Raw genomic sequence first — 26,801 nt, forward strand, 5'->3', positions numbered from 1 at the left:
TGGCAGCATATCTCAGTCCACTGTTTTCATTTAATTAAAGCTTTCATTTACATGTCCAACATACAGGATGGACCTGTTTGTCTTCCTCTGAAGGAGATAATCAATAGGGGAAAGGTAGACACATTTCAATGCTCATTAGATGCATACATTGACAGAGTTCACCACAGCAGCATGTACAAATGCCTTTCTTTCACTCCGAGCTAGTTTAGGAGCTTGATCAATAACAGAAGCCACAAGAATCCTTTGCAACCTTTCTATTAGCAGCAGATTATCATGCACACAACAGAACAATTTCCTGATAGTAAAGGAGCCCTCAGGACCAGAGCTGCAACACCGGTGCCAATGGTACTTACGGCAGTTCTCACAAGCGATCTGGGAAGTCCTGGGAGTTACATGGACAGCAGGTTGAACGTGAGCCAACTACAGGGTCTCCTCACAAAGCAAATCCCATACTTTGCTCCATTAGAAGCGTGGCTGGCAGATYAACAGCATTTAGCCCTACACAGTGCTGGTGATGCTGCACCTGGAGCACTGATCCTTTCAGGCCCCCTCTGCAAAAGGGGAAATGGGGAAATRAGGGCCCAGCAGAGCATAGGCTTTGTGAGGGCTGCTCAAGAGGGTGGCCTTGCTCACGATGGCAAAGAGGAGCTCAGAGTGATCCGGTAGCAACAGGGGAGCTACAAATAAGAGGTAACCACTCCATAGTGCCAGACTACAGAACAAGGGGCAGCAAAGGACCGCTTTGGAGGTTGGCCTTTAGAAAAACACCTTTTAATTGGAGGTTAGTGCCACACTAGAACAGCCTAAAGAGGCAGCTAAACTTCCATCTTTGTTGCAAAGAACACGCTCTGTTCTTGAAGTGTATTACAGAGATTTTCAGATTCACTTCATCTAACACTGAGGCGAATATATAATCTACCCAAAGTAGGGGATCACTTCCCTTGACTCRTTCTCTTCGATGGCAGCCTCCCCTCTGCATCACCATACAACTTCCTTGAAAGAAGAGACTGTCGATGTTACTGAGCAAATGTAAAATCAGCTCTGCATTTGCTGGCTACTCCCAAGAGATATCTTGCTCCTTACTTGAGCCTAAGCACTGAAAAGTCAGTCGCTGGCAGCAGTTCCTGAACTTTTCCCCTCTCCTTCCTTTTTAGTTATTTTCCTTAGGTAATATTCCAGTAAACAGTAAGTTGTCTAATGGCTAGTGCCAAGTTGATTATTATTGTTATTATAGTCTCTTATTTGTTTAATTAGTAATTATTTTAAATTAGAGAACTGAAGTGCAACTGGATAGATGCTATTCAGCAATAAAAGCTTGTTCTTTAAAATGCTAAAAATAGGAGTATTTTCAGCAGGCCGCTAGGTCATATGGCAAAGAATGTCACATGTTTATTATTTACATGGTTCACTGAGGATTTTAGGAGTAACCTTAATTCTCTTCAAGGAAGAAGCACACTTGCAAATGACTTTCCAACATCTCCTCGGGGGTTTTCAGGGGCGTTGGCAGAAATGAAACAGCAATTTCCATTGGTCTTTAGCTCGTGATTCGGGGATCTCCCAAACATCTGTGCAATGCTGAGGAGACAGCACCGTGATACAGCTGTTTGTGTGCAAAGGCACCCCGAAGATTCATGCTGCATTGACCTTGGTGAACTTCATGCTAAGCTGCTAGCACACGCTAGTTCAGTTTAAACACATTACAGAACGGCCCTGTGTGTGTGTGCTCATCCTAGACCTCCAATAGTCATCCTAATAGTTAAGCTTGCAATAGCAAAGTCCAGTACAAAACTGGCCAATATCAGGGTTTCTAGTCATCCATTCCTTGTCATTCTCAAATTTATCTTGCATGCTTTTTAGAAGGCTGGCCATAACTTCATGCCTATATTGATGAATCTTTCCTAAATCTATGATAAATCTTCTCCTCAGTAATGGCCCAGGAGTATAACAAGAAAAATATATCCCAAAAGACTTCAGGGTATCTGGCAAATACTTTACTTACTGTACATTTTTAAATACTTATGAACAGGTCCAAATGCAAGTTTTTCAAGTTTCCTTCAATTAAATCTCACATTGCTGAGCACAGCTCAGTTCTGCTCTCCTCAGATTTCCCTGAAGCCTTGCTGCCTTCATGCATACTTGTTACTTCTTCAATTCCTGGAACATCAGCACATAGACACACAAGTGAGTTTACAGTGCCCCCAGACGTTGCTAGAAAAATTAGCATCAAATAGGAGCTTGGTTTCCTTACCTCCTTTTCTCTTGTGATAGCTCACTTTAAAGTGTTCCTTTACTGGAAGTTACACTAATAGCTGAGTATCATCTACTAAAGCCTTGTTGCTGTTAAGACAGCCTTCTGCCTGGAACCATATCAAACACTCAACTGAGGTGTAGATACACTAATTGAACACAGTACATCCAGTCAAAAGAAAGTACGATATAAAGCTTTGTCACGATGTCACGAGATTTACTGAATGAACTTGCTTTCTTATAGGAATTGTTCCTTTAACATTATTAAAGAACCGGCCAAAGTAAGAGAAGCATGGTAAAAGACCCAAGCGAGGGAAACAATCTATCACCCGCTGTAATGCTTGCAGAAGTGAAAAGAAAGGTGGTCKAAATACCAGCCATTTACATTGAAAAAAAGCAACTTGTTCTCTTTTCATGCTCTTCAGTCTCTAAAGTCTGCCGTGAAAACCTGAGTGGGGGGGAAAAAAAAAATAGATTTGACCCTACTGACCTCAGTCTTTATCTCTTATAGAAGTACTGATTAAATGAATTGTTTTTAGAGACAATGAAAATCCACAGCTTGTATATGTAAGACACTACTCTCTAAATTCATGGAGCATTTTACTTGCTTAAACCAATTTGTTCCAAAACCACTACTAAATAGTTCACTCTTCCCGTTACACCTGTGATCCAGGGAGCTTCCAGAGAGATCCACCTGAACTCCACAGATAGCAGACTATTAATGTAGCAGTAAAGATCAAGAAGGGGATTTCAMAATATTTTAAGTTTTCACTGCTACTTTCTTCTCTGACAAACTRAACAATGCCATCTACTGACTGTCACAATCTGAACTTAAAATGAGTTCTTTGGTCCCTACCTGTAGACACAAGGTCTATGAAGCACAAGAGAAGAGAGCACAAAAAAGGAAGTAAGGAGGAAACATCATGTGCCAGATAAACAAACCATAAACTTATGCCTGCTGGTCTGAATTAAGATTCTGTTGCTAGTTTTGTTGAACTGCTTAACTAGTTAAGATGCCAAATTTTAGAGGTTTTACTAATCTTGATGCTACTGTCAAGAACCTGTATGCAGGACCTAAAYATACCTATCTACATGAATTTGAGAACCACCAAGGTTTTCAACAAACCTAACTGCACTTTATGTTCCAGATTTGAATGCTCACGGCAGAGTACCTAACATTGTAATTCCAAAAAAGTAACATCTGTTGCTGCTTTTCCAGGACTTTCCCTATGCTTGTGGCTTAAAAAAAAAAAAAAAAAGTTATTACAACTCCTCAATCATCCCATTCCAGCAGCACCAAAAACATAACTGAAACATGACTTTAATTATTCTTTTATATAATCACACTGTCAAAACAGAAATATCTACAATGTCACAAGASTTTGTCATAGCGAGTGAGTAATGGTTCTGTTTCGCAGTTCCTGCACATATTCTTTTGCTTGGTCAAAACCAGTCTTTGGTGGCTCTGGAGGAGGAGGAGGACCTTCCACCAGCTTCACAAAGTAATGGCATCTGGAGAGTCTCATGATGCCAAACATGCCTTTGCCATGGTAACGGATTTGCTTCACATACTGGCCTCTGCCTGTCAATGACTCAGCTGAAGGGAAAAAACAAGAGTGAAAAGACTGTTCAGTTTCAATGTTCAGTAGCAGTAGATTCTGTCAGTGCATTTATTCATGACTGCATATGGAAAGTGCTTTTTTGCAACTTTGCCTGCATCTCCCCACGCTTTCTTCTATTGGTTTTAGTAGATTACTACTACAGAACTCAAAAGTTAAATTTGCATTCATTAGGAGCACCAAGAAAGTGAATTTGAAGTGAACACACATGAAAATAGATGTTTGGTGAAGGACAAATTCAAAGGAAACTTCACTGAGCTTACTAGAGAGATTATGCAGTTCTTGTAAATACAGCATTAATTCCATTTCTTTGTGCTAGCTTGTCTCATGAACTCCCAGATACGTCTTGCAGAACTTTCTTCCTTCCTCGACTGTATTCATCATAAGTATTTTCATTATTTGCACACCCATCCCTGCACTAATGAATAAAACTTTCTTGTGGCAGAGGCCTAAGAAGGCTCCAAAGAATTCTAATCAGTTCTGCTATACAACTTGAGTTATTTGAAGTTTATAAGGTGGGTTCAATAACATTTACAGCACATTTGGCAAAACAACAACTTTTTCCTTTGGCCCTAAAGACATCTACAAGCAAAGATTTCTACAAATTTTTTCAAGGCAAGAAAATGTTGTAGTCATTAAAAGCTTATTCCATGATCAGCAACAAAACTCTTGCTGGAGTTTTGGATCAATGTGTAGGAAGAACATACCTTTATGACCTTGCTACAATTAGTTATTAAATACAAACTGTGCCACAAACACCTGGGCTGGTTTAAAGTAACTTTCTACAGACTAAGATGACATTTCTCTGCACTAAATTAAGAAACTATTTACCTATATGTAAATTTGATTTGAATTCCACGTTGTGTTTTCTTACTGCCATTTCCTGAGCTTCTAACAGAACCTGTAACATAAAAAGAAGGAAATACTGATGAGAAAATTAAGAAATCCTGTTTCTTATCCTTCTGGATAAATGTACATTTGCTTCCATTTTTAKTCAGTTAAAGAAAAATTATTCTAAGAGGATCAAAATAAGCCAACAAACTCTTTTCCAGGCASAGTGTTAGAAAGACTTATTTTTCATATAAATATGTTCTCTGCACACAGAGGCTGAAGAAGTTTATCATTTTGGGAGACAGAGTGAGTTGGGGAAGAGAAGATTTACTGGTATTTATCAGGTTTTTACCTAAGGACAGTCATCAGATTGTACAGACTAGAAATAATTCCTAAGGTCGGGAAAATCAACTTATGACATTCTATTTTAAGATAATATGATACCTCTTTGCCAGTGCATTTATGCCAGAAATCAATGCTTTGGTCATGCAGATTAGTAACTGCTTTGAGGCTAATAACTGCAGTGCACTGAAAAACTTTCACGTCTTTACAGAACTCAGTGAACTTTCCCTGATAATATCCCACAACTCTTGTGAATTTAAGAGCCAAAAGACACTACTGATGTAGCAATCATTACAGACAATAATCCTGCAATATTTATGACGACTGTAATGCCAAGTTATGGTTTAAGAGGAGAGATTTTCCGTATGTGCTCTAGCACCATTATGAGTTAAAACATGCATACAGAGGTAACTGTGCTGAATAAGTTACAAGAGTGATTGCTACAAGAATGAAAACTTGGTTTAATAGCGTTCCTAAGTGCATTAGGAAAAACTCCAAACTGACGGCAATAGTCAGAGACTTTAAAAATTCGGGGCGGGGGGGGGGGGGGGGGGGAGAGGGAAGGAGCTTTTTAAAATCCTGCTGTATACCTCTTTGATCACCTTTGCTCCTTTTTTATCACTGAATTCCAGCTGAGCTAGGGCCTGGTCAATAGACATTCCTTTTATCTGCAATTATAAAGGGTTAAARTTAATGCTGTGATTACAAGTATTTCTCTTATGCAATTCAGAAAACAGCATTTACTGATTTGCAATTATAAAAAGTTAAGAATTTCTCTAATTACTAATTTCTTCAGTACAATTTATTACACACAGTGCTACAGAATGACTAATCATTTTCATTCCTGTTCTTAAAGAAGAAAACAACCCATTACTGTACTTCAAAACTCCCTTTGCCACCTACTAATAGACAGAAGGCAGTACGAAAACTTGTTCAAAGTGCATATTCTGCATATGATCCTGTGCATATGTTTGAAAACATTCAAGGATTAACACCCCACTGGTCTGCATAAATACATGCTATTCCCCAGGATCATGTTACGAAGATGTTGATTAAACTGTGATTGAACTACAGGCTGTTGTTAAGACAAATATACTAAGCAAGTTTCTGCTCCAACAACGTACTATCAGTGCAGCAGTTGCTTACCAGTTTTGCCAGATACCACATCTTATCCTTGCTGTATTTTATTTCCCGACGACAGTGATATATTTCCTAGATGCAAAAATATAAAAGTAGACCAGAAACTCTGCTGTGAACATAAGCATTCTTTTTCTTCCCGCCCTTGTGTAAGATATGTTTTTTCCCAGGAATAAAATAAGCATGACTTTCCCTATTATACCATGAACATACCATGTCAGACCTGCCTTTGACATATCAAAGGGAAAGCATTGAGAAAGTAGTGCATACATAATTAATTTTTAATACAATCTTTTGAGAATGATTAAATTAGAAATAAACGTCCTCAAAAGCATGGTCAGAAAGTTTTTCATCTTTTCCTTTCCTTCCCCCACCTCAAAAAGAGTCTAAAATTAATTCGCCCAATCCCTGCTCAAAAAAAAGGTTTCTCTCATATGAGATCAATTTACTGGTTACTGACAAGGTGAGAAGGGCTTTACACTTATGATTGTCTCCAAAGAACCAGGGAAAGTGCCAGCTAGTAAAACTTAATAGCAGTAGGTTTGCAAGACATGACTTTTTTTTCCTTTAAGAATAAGATTTAATAACTTGATAGCTACATTTTTGTAAGCATTTCACTGGTCAACATACACAGAATAGATTTTTAAATCCTCGGTCATTAAATTCATAGAAATGGTAACAGGTCATGACTCACAGGTCATGAGAAGCATCATAGGTTATTTGCATCATCATCAAAATACACAACACTTAGTCTTCGTGTAGAACTCTTAAAGTAAGAGGCTTGCTTCTGTTTGCACTTAACTGTGCTTTCCAGCTATAAAYTTGGCAGTTATCAAAAAATAATCTTGTCCTGACTATATTAAAAGAGTTGACTGCTATTGAAGGTGGCCTCTCCAAAAGCTACTTTCATTAGCTAACAGAAGAGGATACATTAAGGATACAAGTAACAAAACATTATTAGATTCTTTCCTTCAATTCCTGCCTCAGTAGATACWAAGTATGCAACAGTCTGAAGACAGACCTACAGTATTTACATACAGGTTTCCTGAGGGAAAGTGATTTCTGCAGTTGTAAACCAGGTCAGATTCATATGACTSCCTCTGATAACTTCCATAGCTCTCAGTCCGTAACAAATCCAGGAGAATAAAACAAGCAACCAGTAAGTCAGGAAAGAGTTTATGRATATTGTTCTTAAGAGGAAGGTCCCATTAAGAGGTCACACCTTATCAGACCTCAGGTAATCTCYAAAAAGAGAAATCAAGGATTTGTGCTCTAGGGCACCAACAGCAGAAGTGCACCACTAGTTCCACCAGCTTTGTTCACAGAAGCWGTARTTTCTCTWGTTTTTACAACAAAATACACCAAASAAACTAAAAGCTTAAAAAGCAAATAAACTATTAGATTAGCACCCTAAAGGGTGATCTTGAGTGATACTGTATTCTGAAATTGTTACAAATAAAGAGGTAATAAAATATATTCTTACAGCTGGTCTGCGAGGTTCTCCAGGCAACTGTGGAGGATAAACAATCCTGTTCTTTTTCTCCCACTTCCCCAGTTTCTCCAGAGGTGCACTTGTGTGGATGCATGACAGAGGGAAAACACGACCAGATGTTAACAGCCTGCAAGACAAAATCACATTCTTTGGAGTTGAACACAAAATTCGATTGCTGAATACAAAATATCCAATTTAGCTGGACAGTTGTGAACTTACTTTGCTTCATAAAGAGAACATAGGAGACAASCCATCGATGAAATGAAATTGATTGAGCCTTTACGCTTTACATTGAAAGGATTCTCCCATTGGACAAGTTCCTAAAGCAAGGCAGGAACTAAAGTGACATTTGTATAGCACCAGGTGCCACACCAAGCACCCACCGATCCTGATAGAAAGGTATCGGCACCTCTTTGTTCCTATGGGGGTTCAGTATCCACAAAAATAATCCACTGCTTGCAATTTTCAAAGATCGGTCAACATCTACAATTTCTTTTGTAGTATTTTTTAGTTTTTCAAGGGACTGAGTACCAAAATATCAGAAGTGCATTCACATCCATCCTGTCTTAAAACTGAAAGTTAATTTAGAATTACTTTAAAAACGCAACAGAATAGTGGAAAAACACTTCTATGGTTTTTACTCCATTCCCTTAGGGATTAAGGCTAAACTACATTTTGCCCCCTGCAGGCTAAAGTGATGCTGGGCAAGTCACACCTGTAAATTAAGAGCCTCAATAAATAGGAGTCAAGAAGAGGAAAACAAGAAGCTTGAAAGCAAGAGGTAACAAACCACAGAATCTTTTCCATTTTGGCTTGTGAAAGATCTAGTTATTCTATTTGAAYGCAGCATCAAATGCCTGAGGAGGAGAAAAACAACTCTAGAAATCAGGAAAAATATACTGCAATCAAAGCATAACTTGAGCTTTTAAAAAGTCTATTCCTAACTTCATTAAAACAATATATACTTTGCTAATTAYTAGTCCCACTCCTCATTTTAACTTGAGAAAGAAATAGAACAAGCAGCTCTACTGACCAAGTGTGAATTAACCGAAACAAGAACAAAAAAAGACCAATGAATGATCACACGAATAAGCAAATGCATCCAAATGTATCTCAAAGACATTCCAAAGTATCCTTATCATTCCATTAATCTCTAACCAAAAGAATCCAGACTGCTCAGATTCTGGGAGTTTTACAAAGCCTAACACCTGAAGAGCTTTACATTGGTTGCCAAACTGCATCAAAACAACCTATAGCAAACAGCATGTACGGCTGGAAAATGTTCACATGCTCTCAMAAGCAGGCAGCATAACAGCTAAATTAAAGCCTTACAGGTTATTATGACAGCTATTCATCAAAACAAGATTTTCAGTTGTTTTAAGTTTCATTCCACAAGACAATTCATCACTACTAACACATTACTGAACAAAAAACATTGTGCAGATTAATGGCTGAATCCGCGGAGGCAGCAGTGAACTAAGCATTCGCAGAACATCCCAGTGCATTAAGAGCTTAAGGTTTAAGGCAGMGCAGATGCACAGGGAGGGCAGGTCTACCCTTAGTGTCCTTCGGGAGCACCAGGGCACAAGCCAGGGGAGAGAACGATGAGCAACCAAAACATTTACACACAGGAGACGGAGGAGGTAAGGAGCCAAGGAGGAGCAGGTTTCGGGGAGGCGCTGGGCGGCAGCGGGAGGCAGCAGCGGCGCCGCGGGGCCCCGCGCGCGGCCGGGCCGCACTCACCTCTCCGGGCGCGCCCAGCCGAGGAGGCCGCGGGCCCAACCTGCAAGGGAGAAGTGCGGTGAGGATAGAAAGGAACGGAACGGAACCGAACCGAGCGGAACCGAGCGGAGCGGAACCGAACCGAGCGCGCGGCAGCCCCGGCCCTCCCCGCCCGCCGCTCACCCGCCGCCATCTTCCCCGCCGCGCCTCGCTTTACGGCGGGCGCGCGCGGCCGCTTTTGCGACGGCGTGCGCGGGCCGCGGCGATGGCGGCGGCGGCGGCGGCGCGGGTGCTGCCCGCCTCGCCCAACTGGTACAGCAGCCGCTGCAGCGACGCCAGCGCCGGCGGGCGCCTCTTCGGCTTCGGCGCCAGGCACTGCGTGTGCCTGCTGCGCGTGGCCGCCGCCKCCGCGCCCGCCTTCCACGGTAGCGGCCTGGGGCGGCGGCGGCGGCGGCTCCGCCACGCTTTTATAGCGGGGCCGCGCGAGCACGTGGGGAGCCGCGAGCGGGGCTGGGGTGGGGACGGGAAACGGGACCGGGACTGGGACCGGAATGGGGATGGGAAACGGGACCCGGGCTGGGATGGGGACGGGAAACGGGACTGGAACTGGGATGGGGATGGGAAACGGGACTGGAACTGGGATGGGGACGGGAAACGGGATGGGGACTGGGACCAGAATGGGGATGGGAAACGGAACCGGGGCTGGGATGGGGACGGGAAACGGGACTGGAACCGGGATGGGGACGGGAAACGGGACCAGAATGGGGATGGGGACGAGAAACGCGAAACAGGACCGGGATGGGGATGGGAAACGGGACCGGGATGAGGATGGGGATGGGAAACGGGAAACGGGACCGGGATGGGGACGGGCAACGGGACCAGGATGGGGATTGGGATGGGGACGAGAAACGGGACTGGGACCGGGATGGGAAACGGGACTGGGGCTGGGATGGGGACGGGAAATGGAACTGGGACAGGGATGGGGATGGGAAACAGGATCGGGATGGGGACGGGGATCGGGTGTGGGCAGTGTCGGGGAGCCCGGGCATGCAGTGCCCCCGGCTCATGTTCCCACGGCACTTCCCGCAGGAGAGCTCGTGGGCCACACGGAGCGGGTCTCCGGCTTCACCTTCTGCCGCTGCCCCGGGCAGGAGGCGCTCTGCGCCAGCAGCTCCGACGACGGCACCGTGCGCGTGTGGGACGCGCTGGGCCTGGCGCCCGTGGCCGAGCACGCGCTGCACCAGGTGGGGCGGCGCGCGGGGAAAGGGCCGCGTTGCCGCCGGGGGCTCGCGCACAGCGCCTCGGCCACGGGCGGGTGTCCAAACCGCTGCAGCCCAAACTGCTCCCTTCCCATGGGCAGCTTTTCCCTCCAGGTTAAACCCGCAGCCAGGCGACAACACRGGGTGTCCTCAGAGCTTTGGGAAGGGCCGCTGCGTTTAGCACGTGCTCATGGCCACTCAACGCAGCCCCCTTAAAATCCCTTGGCCAAGTGAATCTGCAGAATAAATCTAGTGAAACATCCCCCTAGGCTCCTTCAAATGTGTTTTGATTCTGTTTCTTTAGAATACAATCTCTGCATTGCACTGGTCGCCTCTTGTGAAAGATTTGGTTGTATCCGGTGATGAGAAAGGAATAATTGTCTGTTACTGGCACAACAGAAATGACAGCCAGCAATTCTTCCCAGAGCCTCGGACAGTTTTTTGCCTCACTTGTTCTCCTCATGATGAAAACCTGGTGGCCATTGGGTAAATATTAATTACTTGGTTGCTTTCCATTCTTTTTTTTTTTTTTTTAAAAAAAGGTCCTTGCAATTGATTTTTTCCTCGTTAGACAATTGTATGATTGTTTTCTAAGAGATCGTGGCAGCTGGTTTTTGTTGCTTCTTCTTTCCATTGGTACACCGCACCCCAGAAATAATTTTCAGATTAGACAGCCCTGCAAGACCTGCAAGTTTTCTGCGTGTAAAAGCCACTGTTGTTTGTGAGGTCTGAAAGCTACGTTACTAATGACATTTGATTTCATTCACGAAGCCTAAAGCACTGTGCAGTCACACTCGGAAAGGCAGCTGTGTGTATCCCAGTGCTGAACTGGAGTTCCACCTGCTAATGAGTTTTCCAGTCCCATTGCTGCTGTGCTTTGGCTTCCCTATCTGACATACATGGATAATGCTAACRGCCTGAGAACAGGCTTTGAAAACAAATCAGGACCAAGAGTTTCTTTATTTACTCCAATCTTTGTTTTTAGCTACAAGGATGGCATGGTGGTTATAATCGATATCAGCAGGAAAAGAGAAGTTCTGCATCGGCTGAGAGGCCATGATGATGAAATACATTGTCTGGCCTGGTGCCCTGTGCCTGGTGAAGAAAGGCTACCTGCTTGGCAAGATGAACTGCAAGGTATGCAGAAGCAATTCACACTTTGTAAAGATTTTTAGTTTATATGTAAATCCTCCTTCTGGACAACTCAACTCCGTATTCATAGAAAGATAGTAGCTAATCAAAGGCATCTGATGAGTTAAACTACAGTGTTTTGTGATACAGGGCAATATGGTTTTAGCTGATTTTTACAGTCCTTGAATTTTAAAGTATAACGTGATTTTGACACTAATCAATATTTCCTTTAGAAGAAAGTGAAGTTCCAAATGGGGATCCGACACAAGATACAGCTGTGAAGAAAGGTTGTTACCTCGCTTCAGGAAGCAAAGATCAGACCATACGAATATGGAGCTGTACTAGAGGCAGAAGTAAGATTAATACATTAATAAGTACACATTAATACACATTTACTTCACATTAATAAGTGAAATAAATAATAAAAACATGAAAGATCTGCTTTGCTATAATACTGTCCATAATGTACCCAATGCCAGGCTTGATGGTTAGCAATTGTTTTTTATTTTTGGCATAAAGAAGTCAGAAGAGGAGAGTTAGGATGTTCTTSGTGTCCAACAAGAGTAGGACAAGAAATAAGCAGATAAAAATTCATGTTAGACATTACAAAAATAATTTATCTGTGAAAGCAATAAATCACTTGAATGCATCCTCTCAGAAAGTAAGATTTCCCTTTGCACAAGGACAGTGGGGCAGAGGAGACGATAAAGAACCACTGAGGTCGATTTCAGACTGGGATAGTCAGATCTCTGTATATTTCTCGGTGACTAGAAGCCAACTAAATATACTTCAGTGATTTAGAAAGTTGGAACTAGAGTACTTGCAAAGCACAGGAGAGTGTGCTTAAAACTCTGGATTTGCAGGATTGACTTTACTGTCAGAGAATTTTGAGGTACTAGATCTGGATGATCCCTTTTGGTTCCATAGGTGTGATGACTTTGAAGTTGCCACCCACGAAGAGAAGAGGTGGAGCCGTTGATCCCGCGGTGAAAGAGCGCATTTGGCTGACTGTTCACTGGCCTTGTGGTCGTTCCAAAGAACTTGTATCCAGCTCTTTTGGGTAAGGATGGCACRTAGTCATCTGGCACACTCAATAACCCTGCATGTATTATTGATAATTAAAGATAGAACCACAAAAGAAACCTTGAATACACCCACCCCCTGTCTCTGTCAGGGTAACTGGAGAGAAGACAGGACAAGAGTTATTCCAACTTCTTTAAAATAATTATTTACCTCAGTATTTATCTGATAAATAGAAATAATGCGTGCTACAAGAACCACTAATATTTTTGTTCATTTAGTATTTAATGGGAGAAAATGGCATCACAGCTTTGAATATGATTAAATGTGGATTCCACTTATAGGTCAAGGGGAGAAGTATATATGTATAGGCCCATATCAGAGATGTGCATATATTTGTATTGCTTATACTTGCAGTTTGTATATATGGAATACAGGCTGGATATATATCAAAGTTCTTTTAGAAAGTGAACTATGAATTGCACACTTTTAATTTGTAGGGGAGAATTACTGCTCTGGGATTTGACCCAAACTGGGAAACGCAAGTGGACGCTTCTAGGATCTTCAGAGGGACAGAATCACTCACGAATTGTGTTCAATCTGTGCTCCATGAAAATTGAAGACAAAGAGCTACTCTTTTCCATTTCAATGGACAGAGATGTAAGAACCATTTAGATAACAGCATAAAAATAGCAGTGCCTTTGCAGTTCAGTTGATTGAGATCATCTCTCTTATGGCCACAGACTTTCTCCGAAAGGGGGTTTATTGCACAATTTTCTTACAGCATTGTTACAGTCTGCTCTAAGCGTATCGGTTGTGTATATTTTTATTAGTTCATTAGCTCAAGCTTTTACTATAATGAAGAGATTGGATATGTCCTTCTGGATCGAATGGTAAGCAATTAATAATGAGTGCTTACCAACTCCTTTGACTCTATGTTTCATTTCATTCATTAGTAAGAGCTAAGTATCCTTTTTTAAATGAAAAGCAGTACTGATTGTAGACCTCTTTTCATGATCTGTAGCATCTATTCATTTTTTTCTTCATTTTACTTTTTTTAAGGCAGCAGAGTCTCTTATTTGAAGTCAGAAGAGGAGCTGAAATATTGAAGTGTGCTGATTTTGCCTGTTCTGTTACAGTTTTCCAAGTAGCCCTGTGTCTGTGACATATTCTGTTGTGACTGAAAATAATATATCAAGTCTTGAATTTGGCTTTTTGACTCTTTATCTTACTTGTGCTTTCTTCTCATCGTACCAGTCGCTCATGCATTGACCCATTCCTTGTTGCCACATTTCTTCAGGTGAAGTGTTGGGACCTGTCAACTCTTGATTGTAGCTGGACAATGCCCTCGCTTGGGGGATTTGTCTATAGCCTTGCCTTCTCCCCTGTGGACACAGGCTGTCTTGCCATCGGTGTTGGGGACAGCATGATTCGGGTGTGGAATACTTTGTCCATGAGCAATAACTACGATATTAAAACATTCTGGCAAAGCATAAAGTCCAAGGTTACAGCAGTAAGTGTGCTTTTGATTCCTTTTTCTTTTGYTTTCCTCCCATTTTTGCTCATTCTTCTCTTCTGAAGATTATTTTTTCCCACTATCTATATCTAATAATAGATCTATCTAATAATAAATCTTTCTAATATCTRTCTAATAAATATCTAAAGCTAAGCTCTTTCTGCTCTTTTACTTGCAGTTATCCTGGCATCCGACCAAAGAAGGCTGCTTAGCTTTTGGAACAGATGATGGAAAAGTTGGCATATTTGACACCCTCTCCAGCAGGTAAGAAAATAGTCTTTAAAATTGCCTATGTCCTAGTGAACAAATTGTAGATTCGATGATGAAGTGAATAGAAGCTTGTTAAATTAATGAAGTAATGTTTTTGTACTTGAAATGGTTTTCCATTCCATCTGCTCAAGATCAGGATCGTGACACAAAATTAATTTTGATCTGACTGATTAGTCAGATTCTGCTTGTATGTCACCATGCCTACATGACATGATCTTTCCTGCATGTGCAGGTGGAACTTATCAGGATAATTTTGTTACATTTTTAGTAGAGCCCTAGAGATATCAAAGAAGGTTTGGCTGGATCATTGCTGRTTGCATGTTAAAGCATCTGTTGTCTGTTTTCCTCACTAGAAGCATATTGCTTGAATCTTTGTCTGTATTTGATATCTCCCCTGAGAAGTACTCTTTGTTTAAATCTTAACTGTACCTTCTTCCTGTCTTCTTAACCCAGTGCTAAAAATAAGCCTCCTCAGATCTCCAGTACTTACCACAAGAAGACTGTATACACATTAGCCTGGGGCCCTCCAACTCCTCCTCTATCTCTTGGTGAGTCTTGCATGCCCTGTGACAGAGTAGGACTTCCACGATGGTACACAGATGCCATGAAATTGGTGTCCTTCCTCCTTAGGAAAAGGAGCAGTATTTTTTGGTACTGTTTTTATGAACCAAATTTTAAAAGTTTACGTTTTAAGACTGAGTAAGTTTAAAATTACTCAGATATGGTTTTATGCAAAGAACTGTTATAAAAAATGGGAGATCCTTTCAGTTGACTGTATTGCAAGAGTTTGTGGCTGCCAGATCACAAGCAATCAAAGCAGGTATATTGCTCTTTAAAACAATGTTTTGATTTTTAATGGGAGTAATTACTTCTGTAAAACTAGTGCAGAACATAGTATATTTAGCATTTTTCTTTGTTGGACAGGAGAAGGTGAACAGCCCTCTGTAACCTTATATAGCTGTGCTGGTGAAGGTATTGTTTTTCAACACAACCCTTGGAAGCTTAGTGGAGAAGCAAATGACATCAACAAARTCATCAGAGACACTAATTCAATCAAAGTGAGTATTTTGTTTTGTTTTTATGGGACACTGGTAACTATCATACTTCTTCCCTGAATTACTTGGCTGGTTTTGTCGTTGCAAATATTAACTTAAAAAAAAATGCTGCTGTAAAGACATACGTTTGTGGAGATTCTTGGCAACAGTTGTGTCTTCTTTCTACAGCACAAGCTGCCTGCACATACTGAGATCAGCTGGAAACCAGATGGCAAACTCTTGGCTCTTGGTAATGAAGATGGGTATGTTCAACTTCTAGGTTAAATTTGTGGATGAGTTGATCTTGRCTAGAATCAATGTAGGGAAACAAAAGTATTTTTTTGTCACCCCAGTTTATCTCTCTTCTTTAACATACAAAACACAGTTTAATGTCAATGCAATTTCTGGCAATACTGGAAAAGGGAATTTTGAATGGAGTGCTGCCAAGATATCTCATTTGTGATAAAACAKCATTCTTTGCTGCTACTTAGTTTAGTTGCTTTTGAGTGGAGGATCCCTCCACATTATATTAAATCATTTTTCAGTGGTCCACTGGGGATTGAAACATTTTTGCTGATGAACTAAACCAATGCTTCAGTTAAATACAGAAACAAAAGCTTAGTTACTCTGTTTCATGTTCTGTCATTCTCCTTGTAGAGATGATAATAAAAAAATCCATTTTCACTCATTGATGGATTTCTTACATTGTTTTTGCATTTCAGCTCAATTGAAATATTTCAAGCTCCAAACTTGAAATTGCTCTGCACTATCCAGCAGCATCATAAACTGATCAATGCTATTCGTTGGCATCATGAACATGGGAGCCAGCCAGAGCTGAGTTACTTGATAGCTTCGGGCTCAGTTAATGCTACTATTTACGTGCATAATCTGAAGAGTATTGTAGGTAATGGTTTGGAAGTTCTAAGTCTTGACATATTATTTTACATTGCTTTGTCTTGTTAGCCATTATTCTGATCATACTTGATCCTTTTGTTCTTTTCTTTCAGAGAGCTCTTCAGAAACTCCTCTGACAATAACAGAGCCTTTTCGAACTCTGGCAGGGCACACAGCTAAAATCACAAGYCTTTCTTGGAGCCCTCACCATGAGGCAAGATTGGTGTCTGCTTGCTATGATGGCACTGCTCAGGTATTGCTCTAGAGCCACTCAGAAATGTTTATCTTAGTTTCAAGTTATGCATTCTGTAGAGCCTTAGAATCTGACTGAACAACAGAGCTAAAATCCTGAATTATTGTAGATTTACAGTTGATACCCATCTGCTGGTCCTAGATATCTGAAACGTAGAGCAAAATTTTGCCTTTTGCTTTATTCTTGTTTCTGTTTCCTACCGGACAAATGAGAATACTGCTAAGAATGCTTTTAGTCCCGACCTAGAGGAATCTGTATAGAGAAGCTGGGCGGTTGGCAAGTTTTAATGAATAATGAGTTGATTCATAAGTTGAATCATTTGTGTTTTCACTTTAGGAACCTCAGAAAAAGGATATATTATACAAATGTATCAGGGCAAACAAGTTCTGAGATTTTTCATTTTGCATGTTGACATTTGAAATACTTGTACTGTGGTTCAGACACCCTAGAAGAGAAGCTCCTACACGTGCAAATCATTGAAGAGAAAATGTGTGTTAGGGGAGGATGAGCCTTTCAGAGTAACTGTTTGTGGGGTTTGTGTTTGTTTTCATGTTTATAAGGTATGGGATGTTATGAAAGAAGAGCCACTCTGCAACTACCGAGGGCACCGGGGCCGGCTACTCTGTGTCCARTGGTCCCCAGTGGATTCAGATTCTGTTTACACAGGAGGTGATGATTTTTCTGTTCACAAATGGCTCATCTCAAAGCAGGAGCACACACGGCCTCCTCAGGGTAAGACATTCAAAACATCCTTTCATGGAGATAAAGTGGGAGATAGGAGGAAAAAGTTGCCATGATGAAACTGTATAATAAAAATTTTGTGTCCAATATAAATGTCTGCTTAGGAATGAACTGTGCCTAGGTTTAAACTGAGCTATATTGTATTTGGAAAGTAAATATTGATAGAGAGGCAGACAATGAATATAATAAAAATCTGTACAGATTATATCAGGGTAACTTTTGCAAAACCTTTACAGGCAAGAAGAGCATAGAATTAGAGAAGAAAAGAAGTATGCAACCTAAAGCCAAATCAAAGAAGAAGAAAAAGCCTATAGGAAAAAATACATCCAAGCAAGATCTGAGTGACACCATGAATGGAGACGAAAGCGTGAAGGAAATTTTAGCAGAAGAAAATGGAGTTTCAGACCATGAAGGAGAAAAAGAAGCTCAGGAGGCAGAGCTACCTGATAAAGTCTCCACGATAGGTAATAATCAGATTGTATTACTTCAGTATTTCCTCTGTTATTTAGCTCTCAAAATATTACCAAGCTTAACATTTTCATGCTAACTTTCTCATAAATCTTTAATTTTAATATTCCACTTGAGGGAAATATGGTTCCCAAGACCCCTTATAAACTTGTTTGGGACTCAGTATTTTTAAATACAGAAGATTCTGGCATAAAGAACAAAATTACTGGGGAGCTAGTCCTGAAACAGGGTAATTTTTGATCTGTGTTGCCTCCCAGTGATGAATCTTATAATATTTATAGACCTTTGTTAATGTTCATTGACATCTGCTTTAGGTCTCACAGTTATGTAACATTTTGTTATTGTTTCCTTTCTCTAGAGAAAAAAAACTATCATTCTATGGCAAAGTGAAGATTATTTTCTCTATACATAATGTGAATGTTTGACATATTCAGCTTTAGGTTTTCCCATGTGTTCTTTTTTTTTTTTAATCAGAGTCCACAGAGTCCAAGGATACCTCTTCTGATTATTTTTCAATTGGCTTGACAAAGCCTTTAGTGGTCCAGAAAGTCAACCTAGTGAAAAAGGATCAGCCTAAAGAGAAAACAGGTTAGTATGTTTGGGTGATTTCTTAACAGCTTGCATCCAAGCAGAGCTGCTCATTCTCTGCTAATTTCTGGCTGCAGCTTCCCTTCTTGATGTGACACCAATTAAGTGGTGCAGAARGACAGACATCTGCTTTTAAAATCCTTTAAACATTTTGGTTCTCTTTGGTTCTCTCTTAGCTCTACAGAGATGCATGTGCCACTTTAGTATTTGCTTTCTGTCTTGCTGAGGAACAAGGTTTTCTTTGGAACATATCACAGAGTTCTGTTTTAGGAGACTCTTGTAAGTGTGCAACGGCGACTAAAATGTAACTGAATTTTCAGGTCCTGATTCCTCTCTGAAGAAAAGGAAGCCTCGTTCAATTTTGCCCTTCACCACATCCATGGATCACAGATCCAAAGACGAATTGCATCAGGACTGCTTGAAGCTTGCCACGTGTCTGAAATCCCCAGGTATCGGTCTTAAGCTCAGAGGGTAAAAAGGAACTTGCTATGTTTGGTTTYGAATAAACATTCGCACAAAGGTGGTCCTTTTAATCAGACTTACGTGAYGTTCAAACATAAGAAATTGTTAAATTGTTAAATCTGCTTACAGGAAAAAAAAAAGTGGAAGGCATGAATATTTCCAATGGTTGAGTTTACTGGAGTAGTACATTGATGTGGCAGATTCTAATACCCCGTGTTGCACCAGAATCAAATATTCCTTCTCTTTATTTGCAATAGGTCATAATGAGGGTTTGTCCTCTGACCTTGAGGATCACGTCCACTTGGGCCTGTTTGCAGACAGGGCCTCTCTGCACAAGATGATGGACATGGAAGGTAAGGAGCATAATGAAGCCAGTTTGTCAGTATATCCATTGCCCATTATCACAGCGACATTCAGGGAGAAAAGAATTTAGGAAAGATGCTGAGGTTTTCTTCATTGTAGTTTAAAAGTGCAGGATGAAGAATACAGCTTTGAAAGGAGGACTCATTTTTCCCAAACAGCTGTTAGGGCTTTCAGATGCCAACTTACAAGATCTTTAAATCTGAACAAACTCCTTTTTTGCCAGCATATTTTGCTGTGGCTATCAATGCTATTGGATTCATGCYGATAGGTAACAAGAAAGTTTGTTTGCTCTTAAACAGGAAAATACCACTTGGAGAATGGGCATCCAGACCTATTTCAGCAGCTCATGTTGTGGAAAGGAGATCTGAAGGGCATTCTCCAGGCAGCTGCCGAGAGGGGAGAGCTGACAGACCAACTAGTAGCAATTTCACCCATGGGTATGTTCATATTTGTGACAAGTAAGCAAATGGAATTAGCTGCCARTGCTCACCTCATTCTGTTCATTCTGAACTGGAAATATGTTGGTCCTTTAACTGCCTGATGACACAAAGCAAACATAAAACAAACATAGTTTTTTAAGACCTGGATGTTCCCACAAACACTCAGCTTGGAGTAGAGAAGAATAAAGACTGATTTCCTTTGGGACTTCTTAGAAGAACAGGTCCATACTTCCAAGCACAAAATTGATACTCTGCAGTATATTGTAGTCCTTCAGTGTTGCTGTTGGTTAAAATACCCTACTAAATTATTTTACTGATAGTGAAGTCCTGCTGATATGTTGAASCTGAAGCTTTTGGGTGTTTTGCTGCCTCTTGTGAAGTGCATTATAATGGTTAAGAGAGAAAAACTGAGTCTGGGGCTGATACATGTTGACGAAACCAGTCTCACAGAAATCCTTCCAGTTTTAAAACTTTGTCCCTGATGGTATTGCCTTCTCTTTTCCAGTTGGATATCAGGCTTGGGTGTGGACAGTAGAAGCCTTTGCAAAGCAGCTGTGTTTTCAGGAGCAGTATGTGAAGGCTGCTTCCCACCTCCTCTCCATCCATAAGGTTTACGAGGCTGTTGAGCTCCTGAAAGTGAACCACTTCTACAGGTTGTTGTGTATTTTGTTTAGATTGTTGTTGTTTTCAGGCACAATAACTGAATAGCTTTGATTTCACATTTAGCTTGCTAAGTACTGAATATCTGMACTGCAGAACTTGCAGGAGAGTATTTACTGACAACTAATCGACCCTACACACAAGTATGACTTAAAAAAACATTATTTACTTACTGCTGCTACATATCAATGCTGAGGGTCATAGTAAGTAAAAAAGATTGGGAGGAAACATGCAATTATTGTTTACTCTAAATGAGATTAATAACTTCCTTTAAAATATTCCTTATGATATATTGTGCAGACAGACAGAAGTATCAGTATTTTTGCTTCCTCAAGTGATGGGCACTTTAACAATGGGAGATGGACTGTCAGATCTAATGAGATAAATCTTCTTCTTTGCTCTTGGGCCCAAAGTACTTGAGGCAGTTTCTTTTTTAAAATGTGAGGAAATGGCAACCAGGAAAGAGGAAGGTATTTATTTTTGTATACAGTCTATTTTCTAACTGATTTCTCTTACGTGCCTTAGGGAAGCTATTGTAATTGCTAAGGCCAGGCTGCGTCCAGAAGATCCAGTCCTGAAGGACCTCTACACCAGCTGGGCAGCTCTTCTAGAGAAAGATGGTCATTATTCCATGGCTGCCAAATGGTAGGTATTACTACAGAAAGGAGAACACTGATCCCACACCTGAAACAAAGAAGGTTCCTGGCTTTTATAGCAGATGAAATTTGGTGGCTTTCAGAAAGTGGACATCATTTGCTTAGGGTGCTTCCAGAGCCTGGTCTCACCAGATTTTTGTAGTGTTAGTGGGAAGAGAAGCTTCAACGAGCAGTTCAGAGCAGAAGGACAATTTGCCTACTATGGCAGAGCCACTTCTTTCTGAAGACATTGCTGGAAGCCTCAGAAAATTAGGCTAACAAGACTGAGATTAGGATGTATAAAGAGGCTGTCTGATGTTTCCAGTCTTTTTAATGGAAATGTGGCAGAGCAATTTTTAATGTCCTATTGACTGGGTCATCCATCTCCAGCCTAGGGGTTTTTTTTTTGTGGTGTTGGTGTTTTTTTTTTTCCTTGTCACTTTTCTCTGCATTTCAGCTGGATTCTTTTAAATGTAGTTGCTAGGCTGGTAAAATCTTTGGCCTCTTAAATCTGTTTATTTAAATTTCCCATGTCAGCTGTGCMTGGTTTACATGGCAGAGAGGTTTCAGTTCAGACTACTAAGGTGAGTAACTGCAGGCTTTCCCTTTGGAGCTTTGCACCGGATCAGGCACCATCTGTCTGAGGTATCCTAAATTTAGAAAGRCAAAATGATGAGAAACTCTTGAGAACTTGTGCAAACTACAGATATATCTTCATTTATATGTTTGTACTAGAACTGCTGTAATGCCATTTAAAAATGGTATCTTAATACTAACCTAAAGTCAATTTGCTTTTATCTCTTTTAGCTATTTAGGGGCTTCCTCGCCCTATGATGCAGTCAAAGTGCTGGCAAAAAAGGGCGATGTGGCATCCCTTAAAACGGCTGCTGAGCTGGCCATGATATCTGGAGAGGAGGAGCTGTCAGCAACTTTGTCTTTCAGATGTGCCCAAGAGCTGCTGTCATCCAGGAACTGGGTGGGGGCTCAGGAAGTTCTTCAGCAACAGAAAACTTTATTTGTAAGTCTGGTTCTTTTCTCTTTCTCTAGCATTTTAGCTCTCCTGGTTGGCTTGATTAACTTGGCATCTCTTCCCTGTGTTAACAGTCTACAGGTAGTTTATTTGGTCTGTTTTTGCTTCAAAACATTCTGCTGGAAGTTTATTGCATGATCACCTGAATCAAGCACATATCTCTGTAGATGCCAAGGCYCTGCAGTGGGGAAGCACGGGGGTGCTATGCTTTTTAGTAATAATTGGACATGTAAAAACATGAAAAAGGGGGAAAGTCTCACAGCAGAATACAGGAAAACAAAGGGGAGGTATTTGAGAGAGGTATCGTTTGTTTACAGCGTAATTGATATAGCATGGTTTTCTTGCTCTGATTTCTCTTTAAGTATATAATACTGATGTTAAGAAGAAAGAAGTGGAAGGATTCAGTGTTTACATTAAATGAAGGAGCAAGCTAACTGTAACTCARCTGAGACTTAACCTGGGAACTGGTTTTGCATGGCCTGGGGAGCAGAAGGGCAATTTGGCTTGTTCTGAGGTTGCCTCTGGCCTTAGCTTCCCTGACTTGATTGGTCTTGTCCTTTGGTAGCTGCAGTTGTGAAACTGTCACTAACCAGCACTACTGGCAGGATGTTTTTAAATTTAGCCTTCTGTGACCAATAAGGGTTATTTTCTTCTGGCAACAGCTTAATGTTCTTCTTTTTGTTCTCTTATTAAAGGGACAAAGGCTTGCTTTCTGCCTTAACGAATTGCTCTGCAAATGCCTTAGTGAAAGAAAACCCTTTGACCAGAAGAGCTCTTCACCTCCCTGTTACCACAGCTGGGAACTGAACARAGAGGCCTCCTTTCTTGACATGGTGGTGGAAGTCTGGCAGAGTGCGCTGGGCATGAGCACCACTGAACAAGCCACGTGTGCACGGGAGCAGCTGCGCAGCATCGAGTACCCTCCTTCAACCAGCAACACACACCCCAAGCAGGTAATTGTGCTTAGATCTGTCACACAGTAACCTTGCTTCATGGTGGTAGGTCAGTCATTTCCAGGGGACTCGTTTCTGCTGCGGGATGAGTTAATYTATAGGAGAGGTGGATGATAAGCAGCTGGGAAGCTTGCATAGGAGCCAGCTTGTTTCTGCACAGGGTAAGGACAGTTGTTGTTCAGCGATGAGCACTGGGATCAATGAGACGTGCTGGCTGAGTGGGAGTGATTGCAGAGYTCAGTGATTCCATTTTTCACATAGGATGGTTAGTAGAGGCAACTTGTTAAAATATGCTGGAGTTCAGGAGGTCTGTTCAGAGAGCAGTGCTGCTACAGCTCTGCTCTGACCCTAGTGAGTCACCGACCTTTGAGGTACTCCTGCTTCTCATTCACCTTCTGGGCCTCAAGCACAGTTGCTGATCTTACAATAACATGTAATGCTAAAGTCTTTGTCTCCAGAACAAAGGGAATTACRTAAATTAACATCGTTAAAATTGCTTTTAACTCATGTGCTTCTGTGCTTTTCCACAATGATGGTAACTGGTGAGTCATTCATACTTCACAGTGAAGCTATTAATTAACTCTTACTGCTTCCTGTAGCTGCTTTTCCACATCTCCCATGACCTGACCCTTGCGTTCCTGAGCTACCGGGCTGCTGCATGGGATGAGGCAGTGAAAAGCCTTCTCAGAGCTGTGACCCGCAGCTACGATGCTGGTAATTTCACTCTGATGCAAGAGCTGTGCAGCATCCTCCTGCCTGAAGGTAAGACTCTTCTTGTGTAGCTCTTGGTACCAATGGGGACTCCAGGGGATCTTCCTTGTGAACAGTTTTATGTCCATTAACAGCACATTTAGTAGGCACTTCTAAAAGGAGTACAACAGCCTGATGAATATGGCTCTTAGTTATGGCTTTTAGCAGCATCCTGTTTCCATGCCAAGTCTGTGTCATTAGCAGTGGAGTTTGGCTACTGCAAGAACTGTTGAGTGCTCAAAATTGCTGACTGTGAAAGCAAGCTCATCCATATCATTTTCCAGAATGTGCAGTGCAAGCACACTGATGTGTAGTTTAGGATCAAGAAAGCTTTATGGTCAACGACGAGAAGATGCAGTCTTGTCCTAGCTAGTACAAAGCGTTGTGTTCAGAAGATGCCTGTATTTCCCTCTACCTGCACCTGTCTGCCACTGTCTGAGTATAAATATCTGATCTATGTCTCCCAGTTCACTTACCAGCTCTGGTCTTTGTCTTTGGAAACCCTTATCCTTGTTTTTAATTCTTTCTGCCTTATTAGGCTGTGATAACCTGAGACAGAAACTGGACAGCACAGATGCACAGAGCATAGAGGCTTGCAGAAGTTTAGAGGCCTTTGTGGCTTATGGACTGCTGTATGACCTGTGGTGGAATCCGCCCAAAGACTRTCTTGCCAAAGACTTGCAGAAGGCTGTATTGGATCGTGTGCCGGCTCCAAGTGAGAACACAGCTCTCCAAGTGAGCTGCAATTCAAGTTCTTCCCTTGAAGAAACTGCTGATCAAATTGCAGTTGAGATGGATGAAGATCTTCACCCTACAGCTGAACTTCATAGGTGCGAGACAGAAAGTGACTCCAGAGCCAGCCCAGCAGAGTTGGAAGACAGACAGTCAAAACTGAATGGCTGCAAAGTGCTGCTTTCAGAAGCGATTGCTTCTTTGCAGAGTACCCAGCGAGATATAGCAGARGTTCAGCAGATCTTAGCCGAGATGATCCGCCAGCATCAGAGGAACAAYCTCCAGGGAAGCACAACTGGGAGCACCCAGGAAAGTGGGGTGCCACACAGCTCAGAAACTGAGTCAGACAAGCCCGGCTCTGACAGCAGCCAGATGAAGTGGTAAGTSTGGGACATAAAGTTGAAGTGTTGCTTCCATATTTTGTATTTGCAGAGCAAATTTGTTGTTTTGCTCATACTCATTCTGCTCTCAACTGCATCACCCRGAGACATACAGCTCAGAGCTCTTGTGTTTCTCTTGAGCTGAACTGCTGTATGTTTAAACTTACTCTAGCTAAATAACTTCCTTATCTACAAGGTGTGTTGATACTATGAACAAACAAAGCAATTTGAAGAGAGGAAGATAATGAAAAGGACAAGTAGAATATGAGTTCTTTCTCTTTGCTGAAGAATTATTTGGGTCATGGGCAAGAAAGAGCTAGAGCGTATGACATTAGTCTAACATGCTGTTCATAGTAAAGTACAATCACTTAAGCACAACAGTTACTCATAACACCTGCTCTTTTTTCARCAGTCCAACGGAAGCAAAGGAACCCATTACACTCCCTGAGCTAACGAAACAGCTTCTAAAAGCAAACCAGAAGCTTGCAGAATTCCCAGACAGTTTAAAGGTAAGATTTCAGAACCGGTGTTGGAATTTGAGGAAAAAAAAAGTCAATCTTGCGCCCCAGTGAAACTGTCACTTAGTAAGAGGCAAGTGACTTACTGTTGTCTTGGTGCTGGCAGGGTGGACGTGGGCTGGCTGACAGAGGTGAGCAGAGACATCCTCCTTCCCCTGGTCATTTTGAGAAACAAGTCACACAGGGTGTGGGATCCAGCTGGGGCAGTACTTACTTCACACATGACAATGCAGTGGAAAGTGTAGGCCCCACATGGGAAAACCTGGTAAAATATTCCATCAAATAAAAGAGCAAGTAACCCCTTGTTCTTTGTCAAAATACAARCAAAACACAAAAATAGTTTTGATAAAGAATTTAGAAACTTACAGCCTATATGGATCAGAAATTTTAAAAATCTCTCAAAAGAGGCAAGTACTTGAACACCATGGCTCCTGACCACCCCCCGCTTATCTAGTTTATAATACAACTAGAGGTAGTCATGCTGTTAGAGYAAGAAGGAACAAACTTGGTCAAAGATGAACCAGTTCCCTAGAAAAAGAGCAAATACATCCGACCTGTGGTTTTACTCTTCAAAATTAAAGCAGTGTTTTTAGAGCTGGCTACTTGAGTGTGCTACAGCTGARCGTTCTGATGGAAGTAACAAGTATCACCTTACTTTTCTCTTTGCAGGCCTTCCCTTTCCCTGATGTGCTGGAGTGCTGCCTTGTGCTCCTTCACTTTGGATCCGAGTGTCCTCCTGAACTACATGAACATTCCTTGGACCTTCTTAGGAAACACGGTGGCGCTAATGTCTATGAAAAGGCTGCCAGGAAGTTCTTCATGTGACATTTTGGGACCCGGCTGCCTCCCTCACGCTGTCCACAGCTACTCAACACCAAGGTTGTTCTCCTTAAGGAAAAGCTTGTTTAAACGGGCACAGTAATTGAAGACTGTTGTTCTGGCTAAAATTACAAGAAAAAAAAAACAAAAAGAAAAAAAATCAAGTTTATATACAGATTCTTATGGTCATCCACTGCTACTACTAAGTAAGATTGTGATGAAAAAATAGAAAAGCAGTAGATTGTGGCCTTGAACTGTATACAGGATTGTTGTAGAGATTTTTTTTGTGTGTGTGAGAAGTTATGCCAGGGGGCAGTTGAAGATCACATGCAGCAGAAGGCTTTTTAAGAGAGCTGCATAAGTCTTTCAGTGGAGGAAAAGTTGTAGCTGCCCTCTGGAATTTTTTTTTAAGCAGTCTGACGTTTAAGCCAGTATTGCTCTTGCAAGCAGTGTGAAGTTATTTTTTTGTTCTTTAAATAAACATCTTCTACAGCT

The 26,801-nt window shown here is 41.4% G+C and overlaps 2 protein-coding genes across 3 annotated transcripts; one reads left to right on the forward strand and one right to left on the reverse strand.

The window, feature by feature from the left end:
* Positions 1-111: 111 nt before the first annotated feature.
* Positions 112-9,601, reverse strand: MRPL22 (mitochondrial ribosomal protein L22). 2 transcript variants are annotated; one of them, XM_026047626.1, is made up of 7 exons: positions 9,574-9,601; positions 9,412-9,451; positions 7,660-7,795; positions 6,186-6,251; positions 5,630-5,707; positions 4,698-4,767; positions 112-3,844 (listed from the first exon to the last, which is right to left on the reverse strand). In XM_026047626.1, the coding sequence occupies exons 1-7, from the start codon at positions 9,581-9,583 to the stop codon at positions 3,633-3,635; spliced, it is 612 nt and encodes a 203-aa protein (XP_025903411.1). In that variant the 5' UTR covers positions 9,584-9,601; the 3' UTR covers positions 112-3,632. The 2 variants fall into 2 exon arrangements, with proteins under 2 accessions (XP_025903411.1, XP_025903412.1); XM_026047627.1 differs by lacking the exon at positions 9,574-9,601 and adding an exon at positions 7,888-7,988 and having other exon boundaries at positions 9,412-9,423.
* Positions 9,602-9,655: 54 nt separating this feature from the next.
* GEMIN5 (gem nuclear organelle associated protein 5) lies at positions 9,656-26,735 on the forward strand. The gene is made up of 28 exons (XM_026047532.1): positions 9,656-10,172; positions 10,480-10,634; positions 10,954-11,135; positions 11,635-11,786; positions 12,014-12,133; positions 12,708-12,840; positions 13,301-13,460; positions 14,101-14,313; positions 14,495-14,580; positions 15,040-15,134; positions 15,511-15,644; positions 15,810-15,883; positions 16,343-16,524; positions 16,628-16,767; positions 17,328-17,499; positions 17,745-17,972; positions 18,451-18,564; positions 18,885-19,013; positions 19,284-19,379; positions 19,689-19,826; positions 20,335-20,482; positions 21,015-21,134; positions 21,932-22,142; positions 22,850-23,107; positions 23,707-23,869; positions 24,396-24,969; positions 25,382-25,478; positions 26,157-26,735. Exons 1-28 carry the CDS (start codon positions 9,656-9,658, stop codon positions 26,310-26,312), a joined length of 4,947 nt encoding a protein of 1,648 aa, XP_025903317.1. The 3' UTR covers positions 26,313-26,735.
* Positions 26,736-26,801: the final 66 nt, after the last annotated feature.

Source organism: Nothoprocta perdicaria, unplaced genomic scaffold, assembly GCF_003342845.1.
Source record: "Nothoprocta perdicaria isolate Ctin4 unplaced genomic scaffold, notPer1 scaffold_5, whole genome shotgun sequence".
Taxonomy (NCBI): Eukaryota; Metazoa; Chordata; class Aves; order Tinamiformes; family Tinamidae; genus Nothoprocta; species Nothoprocta perdicaria.

Coding starts and splice junctions, on each gene's coding strand:
- MRPL22 (XM_026047626.1), bottom strand. Junction 5,708..6,185: donor TGTGGTATCTGGCAAAACTG/GTAAGCAACTGC, acceptor TTATAATTGCAG/ATAAAAGGAATGTCTATTGA. Junction 3,845..4,697: donor CAAATCAAATTTACATATAG/GTAAATAGTTTC, acceptor TTTTCCCTTCAG/CTGAGTCATTGACAGGCAGA.